Raw genomic sequence first — 19441 nt, 5'->3', positions numbered from 1 at the left:
CAAAAAATTATGGACACAGTTTTCTGTATGGAGCAGTCCCACAAAATCACTAACCTTGGGTTCATGCTTTGTAAGCTTCATTGTCCCTCTACCCCATGACCTCAAGTTCTTTTATTCCTGTCCTGTTTCCTCTTGTAAAAGGAACTCAGAGCAGAGTTTGACCTGTACCTGACAGAACAAATAGGAATCCGGTTCTAGTAACAAAGTTCTTCCCACTCCTGAGTTCATGTTGGTTCTCCTGGGTGATCTCTTCAAAGCTTGAGCCAACTTCACTTCACAGTAGATGCAGGAATAATCTCATGGAGGAAAACACCTGGATGAGGTGTACTGGAACGCTGATTCTCCCAGGATCTCTGAAGGACATATTAGTTTGGAGGTATAGGGTCATGCATGGTTTCCCAAGAGCAGAATCTTCTTTAACTTTACATAGCATCTTCATAGTCCACATCTGTAAGGTCTGCCTTCTTCAGCCTAGAATAGATGGCTGAGGAGTTCTAAAAGCAAAGGTACATGGATAGAACCTGAGCAGGGAAGACAAGTCTAACATGTTTCCCACAGATCCTCTTCCCCAGTCCTCTTCCAGTCAGCCTGGATGCACCCTATCATGGTGCACCACTCAAGACAAAATGTGGAGCCTCTTGGAAGACTGTGGCCCTAGGCCACCATTTTCAAAGGGCCTGCATCCCACTGTTGGGTTACTGAGATGTTCCTGATGAGCTGCAAACTGACCCGTACAAAGCCTTCTCTCATTTTTATGAGTCATTGTTAGGCTGTTCCATGGACTGTAATTTTTCAAGGATGTCAGAATTTTGTATTCATAAACTAAATTTAGCCTGTTACTGGAGTTTATCAAGGACTTGAACTCTGTCCTGACATATTTGGCTGCCACACCACACTAGACTCAAATACAAAGCACCTACTCTATTTGCACACGTGCAGAGTTGGAATTTATGCAATTTTCTGAAAGCATTTTTGTATCATCAGTGAAGTCTTGAATTGATCAAGGTTTAGAAATTACTGATTTTTTAATGACAAAAGTCACTTAGGTTAGCTTTATTCAATATTAATTTAGTTTTTGACAGGTTGTTTGGTTAACCTTATAGCACAAAATGATGTGTGTATTGTTCAACAGTATTTCAGGATAAAGATTTTCAAATCTATAGAATTTTTAGACTAAGCATGCACTACAGTTTAGCTACGAACCTTCCATATGTCCATTGCTAAAAAAAGTATATGTGAGCCTCTAAAATTACCTTGTACAGTGACACTTTACCGTTATAATCAAATGTTCTTATCCCTGTGGTGTGAAGAGATAAGATAGGAGATAGACCATGAGATATCTTGTTTTTCCTAAGTGGCCATAATTTTAAAAATTTGAGAACCTGTCCCCAGAAGAAAGAGAGAAATATCATGGAGGAAAGAACAGGGATTCTAACTCACCTTATCTCCAGTATGCAACCCAGGGGGTTCTTCTGTGGAGACAAACATATGTGAGATTCCATTTAAAGTCCTTCATTAAATTAGTGTTAATAAAGGCTTCTTTCTCTCCTGTCTATTTCTCATGGACTTACTTCCATTAATATTTTCTGTCTCACTTTTCTGCCTATCACAAATATGACTCCTTACTGTACAGAGGAAAACTAGTACCTGGGGGAAGTGAGAGTCCAGCAGCCCCTCCTGGCATTTGTACCTCTCAGCATTTCTGTGCCCACCAAGTACGGGATGGGACAACAGCCACAACTAGGCAGCTGTATTGGGGTGCTACAGGTAGTACATAGCTGGTACCATCTCCAATGCTGCCATCTGACTGGGGAGTGAGGTATACAGGAGGCCAAGTTAGCATCAGCACTGGCATCTACTCAAGACAGCTTCCAGACCAAAGGCAAATCTTCATATAAGGCACAGCAATGCTCATAGTCAGCTTCAAGAGCAGAAGCAGCAGTGCCAAAGAACAGAGCCATGTTGCCATACACAGTCACTGATTACCCTCCCTGTTCCAGGAAAGACAATAGTCAGAGACAAATTCACTCCCTCATGTCTCACCTGCTGCTGGTTGCTGTTCCTGCTGCACACAGTACACCAAAGAATAAACCTCATCCCCACTTACAACATTCACTGAAAGAGAAAAAAGGAGGCATCATGACATGACACAGTCCCTTCTTCCTGCCATTTAACTCACTCCATACCTACCACCTATCACAGCCATGAAGATAGATGAGTCATTTATTTGTAGAGGTGGCTAGGACACAGTAGGGTCAGATTTGGTTAATAGACATCACCTTATTGCTTCTTCCCCAGCTTGCTCTGCCTACTTTGGCCCAGGTCATTTGGGAAGCCTCACCATTTTCATAGTCAGGGTGTAGTTGCTCTGGGGCTTGTGAGTTGAGGTAGGTGGATTCTTGGGGTACAGGACTGGGAAGGCTCCTGCAAACACAGAAATACATGCTATCTATCTGGGATAGCATCCTAGATGTCCCAGACATAACTATCTGGGATTATGAGTAAAACACTGAAGGAGAGAAGCATGTTACAAAGTGTCCTGAATAGAATGCTAATTTATGGGGAAATCAGCAATCAGCACAGCTGTCTGATACAAGCCCTATACTTGCACTGAGCAGGGCATTGCAGAGTATCACTGGAGTATATATTCCACAAATGTATGGTTCTTATTTGACAGCTTACTGTGGTATTGCCCACACCCAGAATAGTGCCATTCACATCATAAGTGCTCGGTAAATATTGAATGAAAAAATATTGATTCACCCCAGATGGAAACCGGTTGCTAGGCAGAACAAGCAGCTTGAGGAAGGGAAAGAAGAAAATGCTCTTGCATGTGCATCACCGAAAAAGTGCTATTCTGATTTGGAAAAAAATCTGTTTTTTGTTGGCAAAAATAATAACACAGTATAAAATGTATCAGCTGGGCTTCCCTGGTGGCGCAGTGGTTGGGAGTCTGCTTGTGAATGCAGGGGATGCAGGTTCGAGCCCCGGTCTGGGAGGGTCCCACATGCCATGGAGCGGCTGGGCCCGTGAGCCATGGCCGCTGAGCCTGTGCGTCCGGAGCCTGTGCTCCGCAGCGAGAGAGGCCGCAACAGTGAGAGGCCCGTGTACCGCAAAAAAAAAAAAAAAAAAAAAAAAAAAAAAAAAAAAGTATCAACTAAACACTGATATCCCCCAATGGAAGTATTTTAAAAATCTTTTCCTCTTCTAACCAACAAGGACCTATCGTATAGCACAGGGAACAATACTCAATATTTTGTAATAACCTATAAGGGAAAAGACTCTGAAAAAGAATATATAACTAAATCATTGTGCTGTACACCTGAAACTAACATGACATTGTAAATCAACTATACTTCAATAAAATAAAATCAAAAATAAATTTAAAAAAATCTTTTCCTCTTCTAATCTTCTAAGGAACTTCATCAACAATTTTTCAGTGTGTTTATTACTTATTTTCTGGCCTACATTATGGAAATGTGTGTATATCTTAACTACCCTAGGATACTTAAAACTCTCAAGATCTCTCCATATTTTCATGCTTTCTAGCACTCAACAAAATGACTTACAGACTCTCAGATATTGGTTGATTGAATAAATGCATGAAACTGATCAATATAATAGAACTGTCTTATTCTGCAGATTTAGTGAGGGAGACAAATTAGGAAAAATGATGAAAGGCTTTAAATTAATTAGTTAATATATAAAAGAAGAGGAATAGCAAATGAAGTTATCAGTGGAAGAACTCTGGAGTAGCAGTTTTGGATTTGACAAAATATGGAAAAAAGCTCATGAGAGAGAACAATTCAAAAAATTGTTTGAAATAGATTTTTCTACATTAACTGTGCACACAGAGAAAGCAGAGGTCTCACCTGCGTGGATCCCTGGCTGAACGACTTCCTGTAAGTCAAACAAATGAACATACATGTCAATGTGGGAACTCTCTTTCTCAGTGCTTTCATACAGCCCTTGTGCAGGGAATGTGCCTTGTTCCAGAATGCCCATTGCAAGATGTCACTGTGTGCTCAGAGGACACCCTGGCAATTATTTGGGCAGATCCTTCATATTGCAGATGAAGAGATTTAGGTCCAAAATAATTAAGTGAGCTTCCCAAAGACAGTTAATACCAGAATTGGACTTGAGCCCAAGGCTCTGTACCCGCACACATGTAATATTTTTTGGTTTTGGTTTTAGAACCATACGACCTAATCCTATCATGACAAAAGGCACTGACATAGACACAGTATAGTTAGGGTGACATCTCCAAAGATGCCCCAAAAGCTTGGAATTTAAGTAAGAATCTCACATTGTCCTCTCTTGCCCCATCTCCAACTTGCTCAATGGAGAACAGGAAACCAAGATTAAACATACAAATAAATAGGTAATAATCGATTGTAATAACGTGTGAAGTTATTGGTACTCTGAGGAAGAATAATAGAAGAGAATTGTAAGCTTTGTAGTCAGGTGAAGCCTCTTGGAGAAAACGACATTTAAGCTAAAAAGTGAGAAACATTCAGCAAAAAGCATATGTGTGGATGTGTGGGTAAATATTTCAGGGAGAAGAAAAAACATGTGACAATATTCTAAGGCAAATAAGAATTAGTGCAATGACTTAACCTGGGAGATTGTCAGTATAGCTGGAACTGCTAACTGTATTTCTCTTCTAAGTGGCTGATTAGTTATTTTAAGTAGTTACATTTTTGTATAAACATTAAACCACAGAATTACAAGGTATCAGTTTAACCTCAATTGATCATATGTGGGGATGAAGGGCTTTACTAAAAACTTTCACTACTTTAATAGGTGCCATTCCGTGTGCTGGGGCAGTGGGGATGGCTATAAGCAGATCTATAGGCAAGGTGGCTAATGGGATATATTCATCCTTATTAGTATATATGTCACAAATCTTACCTTATTTCAGTGAAAAAAAAGTCACAGTAACAAAATACCAATATCTATAAGTACAAACCTATTTTTCTCTTGAGCCAGCAGCAAAATAATAGGGCCATAGTGGTGGGACCAGAGATGCCAAGCAGCACCTCCATGACTCCTGAAGTAAGAACTTCTTTTCTGTCCTCTGTAGGCACTGAAGGGAGAGACCTGTACATGAGCTGCCAAGGAGAAGGGCTTGGGTTTGGAGAACAGATATCTTTAGTGTGGGTTGAGGCAAGGTCTGCTCTTCCTGGGGGAGATGGGGAGGTAGGACTTACTTATGCACCTAGGGACTTGCAGGTTATCACATTGATGAGAGAAGAGAGGCACCAGCTTAGATGTCCCCCATGCCCCCTCGGATATATCTCCCAGGACAGGACTACCCATAGAAGCCTCATCTTGGGTAGCACACCACCAGAAACTTTGTGGGGTCAGCAAAACTCTCCCAGAATGCTGAGAAAGAGACATTGACCAAAGTAGTTCCACAGCATGAGCTATACCTATGATATTGAGTGGTACCACCTCACTGCGCTGGGCCACCAGGCCATTGTTGGCCTCACAGTAGTAGTTTCCAGAATGTTCTGCAGTCAGAGAGAGGTTGAAAGACACTCCTCCTCCAGAGGGAGATGAGCTGCTCCCCAGGGCGGCATCCTCATGATAAAACTGGTACAGGATCGGGGGAGAGCCTCTCCAGACCTCGCAGTGAAGCTCCACCACATCCCCCAACACAGTCTGGGCCCCAGGAGCCCTGAGGGTGAGGACAGGGCGAGACACTGGAACTGAGAGAGACAGTAGACTGTCAGAGGGGGTCTCTGATGATGACAGACTCACAATCCCTGCCCACAGAGGCTCAGCGCCAGTTAACTTCCTCAGGGTGCCCCAGGGGAATATGCTGGTTGAGCAGAAAGGCAGTGGAACTTACTTCTGACAGTGATGCTCACCAGCTCACTGAGCCTGGGGCCATAGCCATTGTCAGCCGCACAGTAATATTGCTCAGAGTCACTCTCCCTCACCACAGGGATCTCAAACGTCGCCGTCAGTGAACGCTGGGTCTTCGTTTCCAGGTTTAAACCCAGGGCCCCTTTGTACCAGAAGAAGGTGATATCTCCTGTGCCCCCAGTGACAAAGCAGACAAGAACCAGCTTTTCTCCCTCCATCAGGTATCCACCTGGAGGTTGTATCTCCAAGCTCACATTACTGATGGGGATTCCTACATGAACACAAGATGACACAGGAAGGCCCTGAGTAGGGAGGGTTTCAGGGACAGGATAGGTGCAACAGTCCTGAAAGCAAAGGCCTCCGGTGAAGTCAACAGCTTATATTGTTTAAAGGTGGGGCAGGGAGCTAGTGGGCAGAGGGGGTCCTGCTGATTTGGAATTGGCATTGGTTGGGTTGATGGTGGTAGGGTAAGAAAGACACCATAATATTCCCATGGAGGCTACAGTGTCTTCTCCCTGCCTAAGACAGTGTGATTCCCAGAATGCTGATCTCTCAAACTCCCATTTTTCAAGGCACAATAGTGTAATGGTTACAAGTCTAGGTTACAAATCAAACTGCCTGGGTTTGAATGTTGGTTCCAGATCCTCTTGTGCGTGTTTGATCAAATTACTTAACTTCTCTGAGACTCAATTTCCCATCTGGAAAATGGAGAAGATAATGACAGTTGTCTCCTACAGTTGTGATGCTTCAATTAAACAACATGTGGGTCAGACTGGTTCAAGATGATGGAGTAGAAGGACATACACTCACTGCCTCTTGCAAGAACACTGAGATCACAACTAACTGCTGAACAATCATTGACAGGAAGACACTGGAACTCACTAAAAAAAAATGCCCCACATCCAAAGACAAAGGAGACGCCACAATGAGATGGTAGGAGGGGCATAATCACAATAAAATCAAATCCCATGATGCTGGGTGGGTGACTCACAAACTGGAGAACAATTATACCACAGAAGCCCACCAACCAGAGTGAAGGTTCTGAGCTCCACATCAAGCTTCCCAACCTGGGGTTCCAGCAACAGGAGGAGGAATTTCCAGAGAATCAGACTTTCAAGACTAGTGGGATTTGATTGCAGGACTTTGACAGGACTGGGGGAAAAGGAGACTCTACTCTTGCAGGGCACACACAAAGTAGTGTGCTCATCAGGACCCGGGGGAAGGAGCAGTGACCCCGTAGGACACTGAACCAGACCTATATGCTAGTGTTGGAGGGTATCTTGCAGAGGCAGGGGGTGGCTGTGGCTCACTGCAGGGACAAGGACACTGGCAGCAGAAGGTCTGGGAAGTACTCCTTGGCATAAGCCCTCCCGTAGTCCATCATTAGCCTCACCAAATAGCCTGTAGCCTCCAGTGCTGGGTTGCCTCAGACCAAACAACCAATGTGGAGGGAACTCAGCCCCACCCATCAGCAGACAAGTGGATTAAACTTTTACTGAGCTCTGCCCACAAGAGCAACACCCAGGTCTACCGACCAACAGTCCCTCCCATCAGGGAGCTTGCACAAGCCTCTTAGATAGTCTCATCCACCAGAGGGCAGAAGTAAGAAGAACTACAGTCCTACAGGCTGTGGACAAAAAACCACATTCACAGAAAGACAGACAAAATGAAAAGGCAGAGGGCTATGTACCAGATGAAGGAACAAGGTAAAACCCCAGAAAAACAACTAAATGAAGTGGAGATAGGCAACCTTCCAGAAAAAGAATTCAGAATAATGAGTGAAGATGATCCAGGACCTCGGAAAAAGAATGGAGGCAAAGATAGAGAAGATGCAAGAAATGTTTAACAAAGACCTAAAAGAATTAAAGAACAAACACCTAGGATGATTAAAGAACAAACAAACAGAGATGAACGATACAATAACTGAAATGAAAAACACACTAGAAGGAATCAATAGTGGAATAACTGAGGCAGAAGAACGGATAAGTGACCTGGAGGACACAATGGTGGAATTCACTGCCACAGAACAGAATAAAGAAAAAAGAATGAAAAGAAATGAAGACAGCCTAAGAGACTTCTCGACAACATTTAATGCACAAAAATTCACACTATAGGGGTCCCAGAAGAAGAAGAAGAGAGAGAAAATATTTGAAGAGATTATAGGTGAAAACCCCCCTAACATGGGAAAGGAAATAGCCACCCATGTCCAAGAAGTGCAGAGAGTCCCAGGCAGAATAAACCCAAGGAGAAACACACTGAGACACATAGTAATCACACCGACAAAAATTAAAGACAAAGAAAAATTATTAAAAGCAACAAGGGAAAAATGACAAATAACATAGAAGGGAATTCCCATAAGGTTAACTGCTGATTTCGCAGCAGAAACTCTACAAGCCAGAAGGGAGTGGCACGATATATTTAAAGTGATGAAAGGGAAGAACCTACAACCAAGATTACTCTACCCAGCAAGGATCTCATTCAGATTCGAAGGAGAAATCAAAAGCTTTACAGACAAGAAAGACCTAAGAGAATTCAGCACCACCAAACCAGGTCTACAACAAATGCTAAAGGAATTTCTCTAAGTGGGAAACACGAGAATAAAAGGACCTACAAAATCTGGGGCTTCCCTGGTGGCGCAGTGGTTGAGAGTCCGCCTGCCGATGCAGGGGACATGGGTTCCTGCCCCGGTCCAGGAAGATCCCACATGCCGCGGAGTGGCTGGGCCCGTGAGCCATGGCCGCTGAGCCTGCGTGTCCGGAGCCTGTGCTCAACAACGGGAGAGGCCACAACGTGAGAGGCCCATGTACGGCAAAAAACATACACTAGCAAACAGAATCCAACAGCACATTAAAAGGATCATACACCATGATCAAGTGGGACTTTTCCCAGGGATTCAAGGATCCTTCAGTATATGCAAATCACTAAATGTGATACATCATATTAACAAATAGAAGGAGAAAAACCATATGATCATCTCAGTAGATGAAGAAAAACCTTTTGACAAAATTCAGCACCTATATATGATAAAAACTCTCCAGAAAGTGGGCATACAGGGGACCTACCTCAACATAATAAGCCATATACAACAATCCCACAGCAAACATCATTCTCAATGGTGAAAAATTGAAAGCACTTCCTCTAAGATCAGGAACAAGACAAGGATGTCCACTCTCACCACTATTATTCAACATAGGTTTGGAAGTCCTAGCCATGGCAATCAGTGAAGCAAAAGAAATAAAAGGAATACAAATTGGAAAAGAAGATGTAAAACTCTTGCTGTTTGCAGATGACATGATACTATACATAGAGACTCCTAAAGATGCCACCAGAAAACTACTAGAGCTAATCAATGAATTTGGTAAAGTTGCAGGATACAAAATTAATGCACAGAAATCTCTTACATTCCTATACACTAACAATAAAAGATCAGAAAGAAAAATTAAGGAAACAATCCCATTCACCATTGCAACAATATCTAGGAATAAACCTACCTAAGGAGGTAAAAACCCTGTACTCAGAAAACTGTAAGACACTGTTGAAAGAAATCAAAGATGACACAAACAGATGGAGAGATATACCATGTTCTTGTATTGGAAGAATCAATATTGTGAAAATGACTCTACTACACAAAGCAATCTACAGATTCAATGCAATCCTTATCAAATTACCAATGACATTTTTTACAGAACTAGAACAAAATATCTTAAAATTTATATGGAGACACAAAAGATCCCAAATAACCAAAACAATCTTGAGGGAAAAAAACGGAGATGGAGGAATCAGACTCCCTGACTTCAGACTATACTGCAAGCCTACAGTAATCAAGACAATATAGTACTGGCACAAAAACCCAAATATAGATCAATGGAACAGGATAGAAAGCCCAGAGATAAACCCACACACTTATGGTCAACTAATGTATGACAAAGGAGGCAAGGATATACAATGGAGAAAAGACAGTCTCTTCAATAAGTGGTGCTGGGAAAACTGGACAGCTACATGTAAAAGAATGAAATTAGAACACTCCCTAACACCATACACAAAAATAAACTCAAAATGGATTAAAGACCTAAATATAAGACCAGACACTAAAACTCTCAAAGGAAAACATAGGAAAAACACTCTTTGACACAAATCACAGCAAGATCTTTTTTGACCCACCTCCTAGAGTAATGGAAATAAAAATAAACAAATAGCACCTAATGAAACTTAAAAGCTTTTGCACAGCAAAGGAAACTGTAAACAAGACAAAAAGATAACCCTCAGAATGGGAGAAAATATTTGCAAATGAATTGATGGACAAAGGATTAATCTCCAAAATATATAAACAACTCATGTAGCTCAATATTAAAAAACAAACAACCTAATCAAAAAATGGGCAGAAGACCTAAATAGACATTTCTCCAAAGAAGGCATGGCCAAGAGGGAAAACCTGCTCAACATCACTAAAAATTAGAGAAATGCAAATCAAAACTACAATGAGGTATCACCTCACACTGGTTAGAATGGGCATCATCAGAAAATCTACAAACAACAAATGCTGGAGAGGGTGTGGAGAAAAGGGAACCCTCTTGCACTATTGGTGGGAATGTAAATTGATACAGCCACTATGGAGAATATTATGGAAGTTCCTTAAAAAACTAAAAATAGAATTACCATATGACCCAGAAATCCCACTACTGGGCATATACCCAGAGAAAACCGTAATTCAAAAAGACACATGCACCCCTATATTCATTGCAGCACTATTTACAACAGCCAGGTCATGGAAACAATCTAAATGCCCATTGACAGACTAGTGGATAAAGAAGATGTGGTACATATATACAGTGGAATATTAGCCATAAAAAGGAACAAAATTGGTTCATTTGTAGAGACATGGGTGGACCTAGAGACTACCATACAGAGTGAAATAAGTCAGAAAGAGAAAAACAAATATCGTATATTAACGCATATATGTGGAACCTAGAAAAATGGTAGAGGTGAACCAGTTTGCTAGGCAGAAATTGATACACAGATGTAGAGAACAAATGTATGGACACCAAGGAGGGAATGCGGTGGGCGGGGGTGGGGAGGTTGGTGGGATGAACTGGGAGATTGGGATTGACATGTATACACTGATGTGTATAAAATAGATAACTAATAAGAACCTGCTGTATAAAAAATTAAATTAAATTTAATTTAAAAAATAGTAAAAACAATATGTGTGAATCACTAGAACAGGGACTATGGCATATGAACTGTCCAGAGACTTTTTGTAGTGGTCCAGGTTCACGGAGTTGAGTTTTGAGGAAATCTGGGAAAGCCCAGCTTTCGGAAGGTATTAGCAATTGCTTTAAGGTATTATGGCTACATCTTTGAGAATGGGAGAGGATGTCAGAAACGTCAACCATGTTATATGGAATAACATGGTTCAGAATCACAAAACACCCTCATTCCTTTTTATTTGTCAAAATCAGACCTCAGCTTCTCTTCCATAAGGCCTTCCCCCATAGCCTTTTCCTCAAGGCCTCCTCTTACCACCTCAGTCAGATTTCTCCCTTCTTTGTAGTTTCTATTAATGGTCGACCTTTACGACACCACCACACATTTCACCCTAGTTGTTTAGGATGCCATTTAAGCATCAGCTTCTCATAGTCAGGGACAATATATTATGCAACTATTTCCTCCACACCCTCCAGCACAGTGATGACACACGGTAAGGGCTTCCTAAAAATACTTTTGTTTGCTTGAATGCGAATAGCAAGGATAAGGGAAGACCCCTTAAGAACTCTGATAAAAAGAAGCTCAGGTACATGTCTCAAACAGCATCCATGCATGCAGGAGCAGAACACAACAGTCAGGGAAGACCAGCCTCATACCTCTGCCCTTCTCAGCCTACCCTAGCAGAGGCCCCCACCGGAACTCACCGTGTACTTGGATCTGGACTCTGCGGCTCCATTTGACTCCGAGTGGTGTTGCCTTTGCTTGACACCAGTAGGACCCTGAGTCTTCCCTCCACACAGCAGGAATCCAGAGCTCTGGGATGCTGTCCCAGTCCAGCCCTAGGGGCCTGCCATCTTTGTAGAAGCGGAACTGGAGCTGAACATCTAACTTCCGTGGAGGGGGCTGGGTCTCACAGGTCAGGGTCATTGAGTTCCCCTCTATGGGCCGAGAGGGGCTGACTATCAGGAAGAGCTCTAGAGGGAAGAGTTAAACACACATTCTAGGGTAATGGGGTTTAGAGATCCTGATGGGTGGCACTTTGTGTTCTCAGCATTTGCTCTCAGCAAGACTCAAAGGTCCAGCTCATTAGACATGCAGACCACTTCTCACATTACCGCCCTGCTCCGACATGGCTCATGGGCTTTCAACTGCTCACCCCCAGCACCTCCTGCCCCTGTGCAACATCACTTCTTTCTACAAGGCAACCCTTACCTTTGACTTGGTTATTACTCTTTGAAGTTTCTATCCATGAACTGAAAACACTTTTGGAGACAATGCAAAAGGATACTGATGACTGTCACTAGAGTTGGCATTGGAGATGGTGAAGCTTGAAGTTTTAGGAAAATATATTTCATTCATCCTTGTTATAAGCCATATTGGTCATTTTCTTCTGTTCCCATTCCCCTGATGTCTCAGACCCACACTATCTCTTTCAGAGATAGAATATGAGACATGGAGAATCAGTCTGGGAAATACTCAGAGGAACTCTATTTCTTCTGTACTGTTTCTCTCCTACCCCTTTTATTGCTATTCCTAATGGAAGGAAGAGGGATACATTTGCCTAGAAATACCCTGCATCCATACATCCACATGGCCCAGATCCCTTGATCTGGGACCTCTATACAAACCCTTATAGAAAGCATGTATCCCTTTTTGGCCATAGGGGTTCTTTTCCAGATGAATTAAAGATGAGTAAAGTTGTGTTCTGCTTTCCTTTCATCTCCTTATCTATCCCAGTTGCAGCAGTCCATGAAACATCGTAAGCCCTGATTGCGTTTGCTCTCAGGGCATTTGTTTATCCAACCCTCAGAGCCTCTGTTCTTTCGGAAGTTTTAATAGTATTCCTAAGAAAAGCCTCTTTGTCTCCTCATCAGATGAAAATGATAAGTGTTCTAGATCACTGAGGGGTGATTCCTAGTCCAGTATCTATAATCTCCAAGACTTCCGACTGGAATGCTTTACACTAGGACTTTTAAAAATTCAGTTCAACTGTGGTATCAAAATGTTTGCTGACGCCTGGAATACCCTGTGCATCAATCACTTTGTCTCCTTGGAAAACTGTAGTCCCCAGAGGACTGAGGAGCAGCACAGCTTTGAGTTCATAGCAGAAAAAGGAATAAAAAAAGGCATCTAGGCACCTGTAACCCACTCTTTAGAATGGCTCTGGGGTGGGGATGGAATAGGACACTGGACAGGGCAGTTTGCATGGGTCCAGAGCTCAGTCTTGCAGCTTGGAGCTTGTTTCAGAAAATTCTCAGGCACAGAGACTACCTGGCAAATTCCTGGTGGCAGAAGCTTTGTTTCTTCATCCTGGATGTGGCTTTGGATTTTTGCTTAGGCTACGACTGACTGGTCAGGCACATTTACAGAGTAAAAGCAGAGCCAAGCACAAGGCATCATGGAATTAACATAAGGCATGAGTTAGACTTGGGCAAACATGAGGTGAGGAAACCGGAAGCCTGAGTTGGTTCTGAGTATCTCTTGTCATAGGAATTCCAAACCCTGTGTTCTTAGTTGCACATGCAGCCTGTGTTGAAGTAGCAGGATAATCTCTTTTAACCCTGTGCTCATTGTTTTAAGCACAAGACAGCAGTCCTCATATATATTAGATTTAAACATACTTTAGTGGAAGATTTCTTCTGGGGGAAAATCTCCTCCTCTCCTCATCCGGTACAAGTAAGACTAAATCAGGAGCAAACTATGAAGTAAGTTTGCATAAACCAGAATCTGAGAGAGAAAACACACAAGGGTAACAGTTGTGGCTGCAGAGCAAGGCCGAAAACAGGAAGAAGGCAGCAGTCTACAGTTTGTACATGGCCCACGCGTTGACTGTAATGTTGTTCTCCATGGAAGCGTGACCTTGGCATTTTTTCCAACACTTCTGGTGGAGTACCCAGCTGGGAGTATACAGGTGCCTTGGAGCCCTTCTGCCAGAGGGCAGAGATTTTTCTATAACATCAACCCTCAGCACTCCCTGACTTCCTTGTGCAAATAGCATTACCCTCCCTAAGCTGGGATGTCCCAGAAAAAAAAGATTGTGGTCTTGAGAAGGTCAGAGCAAGACCTGCTCCATCAGCTGAGCATGTACATGTCACGTGCAGAGACTGGTGTGAACACAAGCAACCTGGGCCCAAGGGAGCCGCTGTCAGCTGTATACCGGATATCAAACAGCCATCCACAGGCCTCCTGCACTGGCTCAAGTGACAAGACACCCACAGACCGTGAAGAAAAAAAGGAAGTGCAACTCACCAGTTGGTTCACAGAGTGGAGCTGGGAGAGAATTTAGCAGAGATCAGTACAGGGCAGCAAATCCCAAACATACCCAAAGTTTAACTCCCACGAGGGCTTTCCTAACAACGCACCCTCCTTCATTTGTGCCCTTCCTCTCTTTTTTCTCTCTTTCCCTCTCTTTTTCTCTTTTCCCTTTCCTATCTTCTTGTTTTCTCCCCCTTCCCTACCCTGCTTCCTTCCTCCTCTCTCTGTTCCTTTCCCCACATTCCACATCAATCACCTGCTACAAAACGACACAGAGTTCTGTTTTATGATTGTAATTTCCAATAACTTCTCTCACCTGTGGTTATGAGATGGTGCCTTTGTTGTATAACTACTTAGCCTCTCCCTTCCTCAAGCCCATCATCCTCATTCCCTCTCTCAAAAGTCTGATGATCCAGCTCTAGACTTGCTGACTCATGGTAACAGTGGTCAGGCAAGGAGAGTGGACAGGCTTATGCTCAAAACATCATGTCCCTTTATTTAACAATTTCAGGGCAGAGGAGGCTTAGATCCAGAGAACGACTTCAGATTTCTCCAAAGATTCTCTCATCCCAAGAATTTGACCATAATATTATGGCATAATGGTCAAGAACAGAAAATTCTGGAGAAAACGCAGCCTTTGTAGCCAGATGACATAGACTTGAATCCTGGCTCTTCCTCTTACAAGCTGTGTGACTCTGGGAAAAATACTTTACCTCTCTGAGCTTTAGTTTTCTGTAAAATGGAGATAATAATAGAACTACCTCACATAGTTTTGTGAAAATTAAATGAGCTGATATCCACAAAATGCTTAGAAGAATGCCTGAAATTTATCTAGCATTTAATAAATATTATTTCACTATTATTATCTATTTTAGTTCAGTTTGGTCTGAGGTGCCTACTGTTTATATTAAATGTTTATTTGAATAATTAGTTCTTCAGGAAGGAGAAGGGAATCAATGAGGGCTAGTATGAAAATCACATTTTATTTATTCATCCATACCACAAATAATTTTGAGTGCCTACTATATACCAGGCATTGTACATTACACTTAGGTTGAAGGAATGAACATGAATGACAATCTTTTCTGTCAAGGAATTTACATTATATTGGGAGAGAGCCAATCAAAAAAATATATATGTAACATGATTTTAGAGAATGGTCAGTGCTCTAAGAAAAGTGCAGTAGAAAAATAAGTTACAGAGTATCTTGGGATGGTCTTGACTATTTAGATAGATGTCAATTGAGTAGAAACATGAATGAAATTAGAGAGCAGGCCTGAATATTTGGGAAAGAGCATTCCTGGCAGAGAAACAGCAAACACAAAGACCTTGAGAAGGAATGAGCTTGTCCAAGGAAGAATGAGAAGGCAGGTGCACTGGGAACTGACTAGGTGTGGGGAACAGTGGTTAATACTGGTGTGTGAGAAGTAAGCAGGGGCCAGTCACAGAAGGCTTTGTGGGCTTGGTAATAGCTTTGGATTTTGTTCATGATGTAATGGAGAGTGATGGACAGTTCTGACTTAATTTGCATTTGTAGAATCATTCTTCCACTGCAGAAAGAACAGACTACACACATGCAAGAGTAGCAGGGAGGACATTAGTGGGAGTTTAGTCTGGAACAGTGAGGATGGTGGCTCAGGCTAGGCAGTATTGGTGCTGTGAAGGGAACAGATCTCAGTACAAATTCGGAAGTAGAATCAATAGGAGTTACTTATGGATTGGATATAAAGTGTCAAAGACAGAGAGGAATTAAGTATAACTCCTAGATTTTTGGCCATAGCAACCAGAAGAATGGTGTGACGTTTACAAAAATGGAGAAGTGGTGGGGAGAAATAGGTTAAGTCCTATGGTGATGGTGATTCATGTGGAAGATCAAAGGATCTGTTAGGACATGTTGAGTTTAAAATGCATATTAGACAGTTGAATGGCAGTTGAATATATGAAAGGTGTTCAAAGGTGGGATCAAAGTTGGAAAAATAAGCTTGATTTTAAGCTGTTTAAGCTTAAAGTGACTAAAATGTATAACTTAGGGAATGAGTATGGATGGAGAAGAGAAGTCTACGTACCAATCTTGAGAAGCTCAAATATTTCAAGGTCAGTAAAGCAGCAGGTATTAAGTTAGAAAGAACACCATCAGAATACGGTATTTAGAAGCCAAGTGGAAAAGTATTTCCAGGAGAGGGAATGATCAACTTATGTCAAATACCCCCTGAGATGCTGAATAAAATGAGAAATAAAAATTGAATCCTGGGTGAGGCAACATAGAGGTGGTTGATGATATTAACAAGAGCAGTTTCAGTGGAGTGGTGAGGACAAAGATTGATTGAAGTGGATTCAATAAAGGATAAGGAAGAACTATAAGGACCTAAAACAGTTTAGCAGTTTCCAGGGGTTAGGAATGAGGGAGGAGTTGACTCTAAAGGGATTGAGGGCATGAAGGAATTTTTCAAGTGATGGAAATCTTCTGTATTTTGATCGTGGTGGTAGTCATATGATGCTAAATCTTTGTCAAAAATCATAGACATTGCATCAAAAAAGTGTATCTTACTGTAATGTAAATTAAAAATGAATTTTAGAAAGAAAGGGTGGGAGGAGATCAAGTTAAGATAATGACTCACTGAAAACTATAAAAGGATGTGCAGAATGGTGAAGCAAATGGAGGTCACATTTCTATTATTTTAAGATAGAAGATATTATGTCATATTTGTATACTTACAAGAATAATCCAGGATGGAGAAATATTTTGATGATGGAGCAAGAGAGTCTGGGACACAATGCACAAGTGGAGAGTCCTGTCTTCAATTCGGATGAGGGAAAATATATCCACAATAGGGAGAGAAAAAGCAGAGTATGTAAATGCAGAGGTGGGCAGGTTGATAGATACAGCTGTATAGAGATGGGGAAATTTTCTTTCGATTGCTTTTATTGTTCTCAGGTTATAAACTAAGAGTAAGAAGAGAAAAGTTTGAGGAGAAAGGAGTGGGTATGAGGAAGTGGTCATCAAGAATGGAAGAGCAGGGCTTCCCTGGTGGCGCAGTGGTTGGGAGTCCGCCTGCCAATGCAGGGGACACGGGTTCGTGCCCCGGTCCAGGAAGATCCCACATGCTGCGGAGCGGCTGGGCCCGTGAGCCATGGCCGCTGAGCCTGCGTGTCCGGAGCCTGTGCTCCGCAAGGGGAGAGGCCACAACAGTGAGAGGCCCACCTACCGCTAAAAAAAAAAAAAAAAAAAAAAAAAAAAAGAAGAGCATTGACTCTGAAAGAATAGGAGGATTGCATGGCACCTGAGATTGGTGGTCCTACATTTAAAGAAAGATAAGTCAGCAGGATTGTACCTTTTGTTTAGAGTCACATTCAGCTGCTTAGGCACAGGTGTGAAGCATGCAGAAAAGTGTGTTAGTCAGGAAAGTGCTATGGGGAAGAGGGATGAAGGTATATCCAAGGGAGTACTGTGAGAAGTGAGGACATGGAGTGTAGTAATTTGACAGGGGAAAAGTAAGCCTGGAGAGGGGAAGGCATATTGAATATGGAGCATTAGAGAAAGTGAGACGGAAATACAATGTAGTCGGGTAGGGAGGTGGGTGCTGAAGTCAAAGATTTTGGAAGTGGGACAGTTGTTGGTAATGATAAGTTCTAGGGTTTGATAGTAGAAATGGGGAAGTCAAGGAAGGATATAGGAAAATCATGTTGATGATAAGAAGGGCAAGGAACTGAGAGGCCGATTTGTTGTTTGAATTATCTTTGTGGCTATCGAAACCACCAAGAACAAAGTCAGAATCAAAAGTGGAAAGAAAGACAGAAAGTGAACACTTCCTATGAGATAAAAACTAAAATGATAGTTTTCTTCCAAAATCTGGCTTTCCATTATCTATGACTTTCTGCCCAACTCTAAGCCCTCAGTGGGAAGTAAAGATCTGAGCATGCCTGACCATTGCCCGGCAGAAACTTAGTCCTGAGAAGTCCCAATGCTCTTCAGGAAGCCGGGCGCCAGGGAATGGAATCCTATACCCTTTTCTGAGTTGTCCTACTCACCACAGATCAACAGCAAGAGCCTCAGCAGCATGAGGACCAGGTCGGGGGACTGGAACTGGAGGTGCTCTCTCATCGAAAAAAGAATTCACCTTAGAATCAGGAGGCAGTGGCTTGTCAGAGGTTTGAGGAAGTCGGGATCAGAAGTCACACAATCGAAAGCACACATTTACAGAAATAGAAGGAACAAGAGTCTTCTGATGGCCAATCTCTATTTCCTCAGCTGTGGAGGCCAAGAAAATTAAATATAATCCTGTTTATAGTTTGATTCTATTTCCAAAATGTGAAGATAATGCATATTAATACACCAGCTCCTTCTTCAAGAACACAGGTAGCTCAAAGGAAGTTTCCCAAAGGCAGTTTCTAACTTTGACGAGCATCTCATCAGGCAGTGGTCCTGCTGAAATTCAAACGGCATGTCTGTCATCTTTGATAAAGATGTCTCCTCGACCATATCTAATCAGCACATCCTTTTGTCTCACAGCAGCCTCTATCGTAGTCACGCTATGCACAAGAGTCAGTAAGGCAGGGACCGATGGGCTGTCACCCAGGCTATGTGTAATGTCTGACAGTTGTTGCACAGGATGATTTTTAGGATCAAGCTATCCATAAAATACTAGCTTGCATATTTAAACGTTCACAATGTACCAATAAGGGAGCATGAAACAGCTGAAAAATAAAATCATGGGAAATTACAACCTGGGCAATATTTATAAGTGAAATACAGGAAACAGGCATATGCAAATTATCTTCTGGGCATTTGGGGTCAGTTCGCCATTATCACTAACCCTGGCACTTGCAATATTGTTCCCCCCCTCACCCAAAATCAGGATATTTATAATCTCTTCCATTTCTTCCTTTAGCACCTTGTGACTACCAGATCTCCACACTTGAAGCCTGTATTTAATTCAGATTGTGGATTAGAGGGGAATAAGACATCTTAATTTTCAACATTTCTTGAATCTTGGAGTATCTAGGCATAAGAATGTGTAGAAGCTAAGATATTAGGGACCTGGGAAGATGCTATTCAGTAATGACTTCCAAGTCCAGGTATCCAGTCTGAAGAGGAAGACTGAGAAAAGAA

The 19441-nt window shown here is 42.2% G+C and overlaps 1 protein-coding gene across 1 annotated transcript; it reads right to left on the bottom strand.

Moving 5' to 3' along the window:
* Positions 1-422: 422 nt before the first annotated feature.
* Positions 423-19208, bottom strand: LOC308629850 (Fc receptor-like protein 1; the record flags this gene model as incomplete). Its single annotated transcript, XM_081258148.1, is given in 12 exon segments — positions 423-494; positions 1441-1472; positions 2044-2115; positions 2342-2445; positions 4966-5086; positions 5433-5711; positions 5855-6142; positions 11781-12050; positions 14326-14346; positions 18361-18406; positions 18408-18449; positions 19146-19208. Coding segments are annotated over 12 exon segments (1410 nt in total).
* Positions 19209-19441: the final 233 nt, after the last annotated feature.

Source organism: Mesoplodon bidens (assembly GCF_964165515.1).
Source record: "Mesoplodon bidens genome assembly, chromosome: 2".
In the NCBI taxonomy this organism is placed as follows: Eukaryota; Metazoa; Chordata; class Mammalia; order Artiodactyla; family Ziphiidae; genus Mesoplodon; species Mesoplodon bidens.
This window is presented reverse-complemented; position numbering and strand designations above follow the sequence as displayed.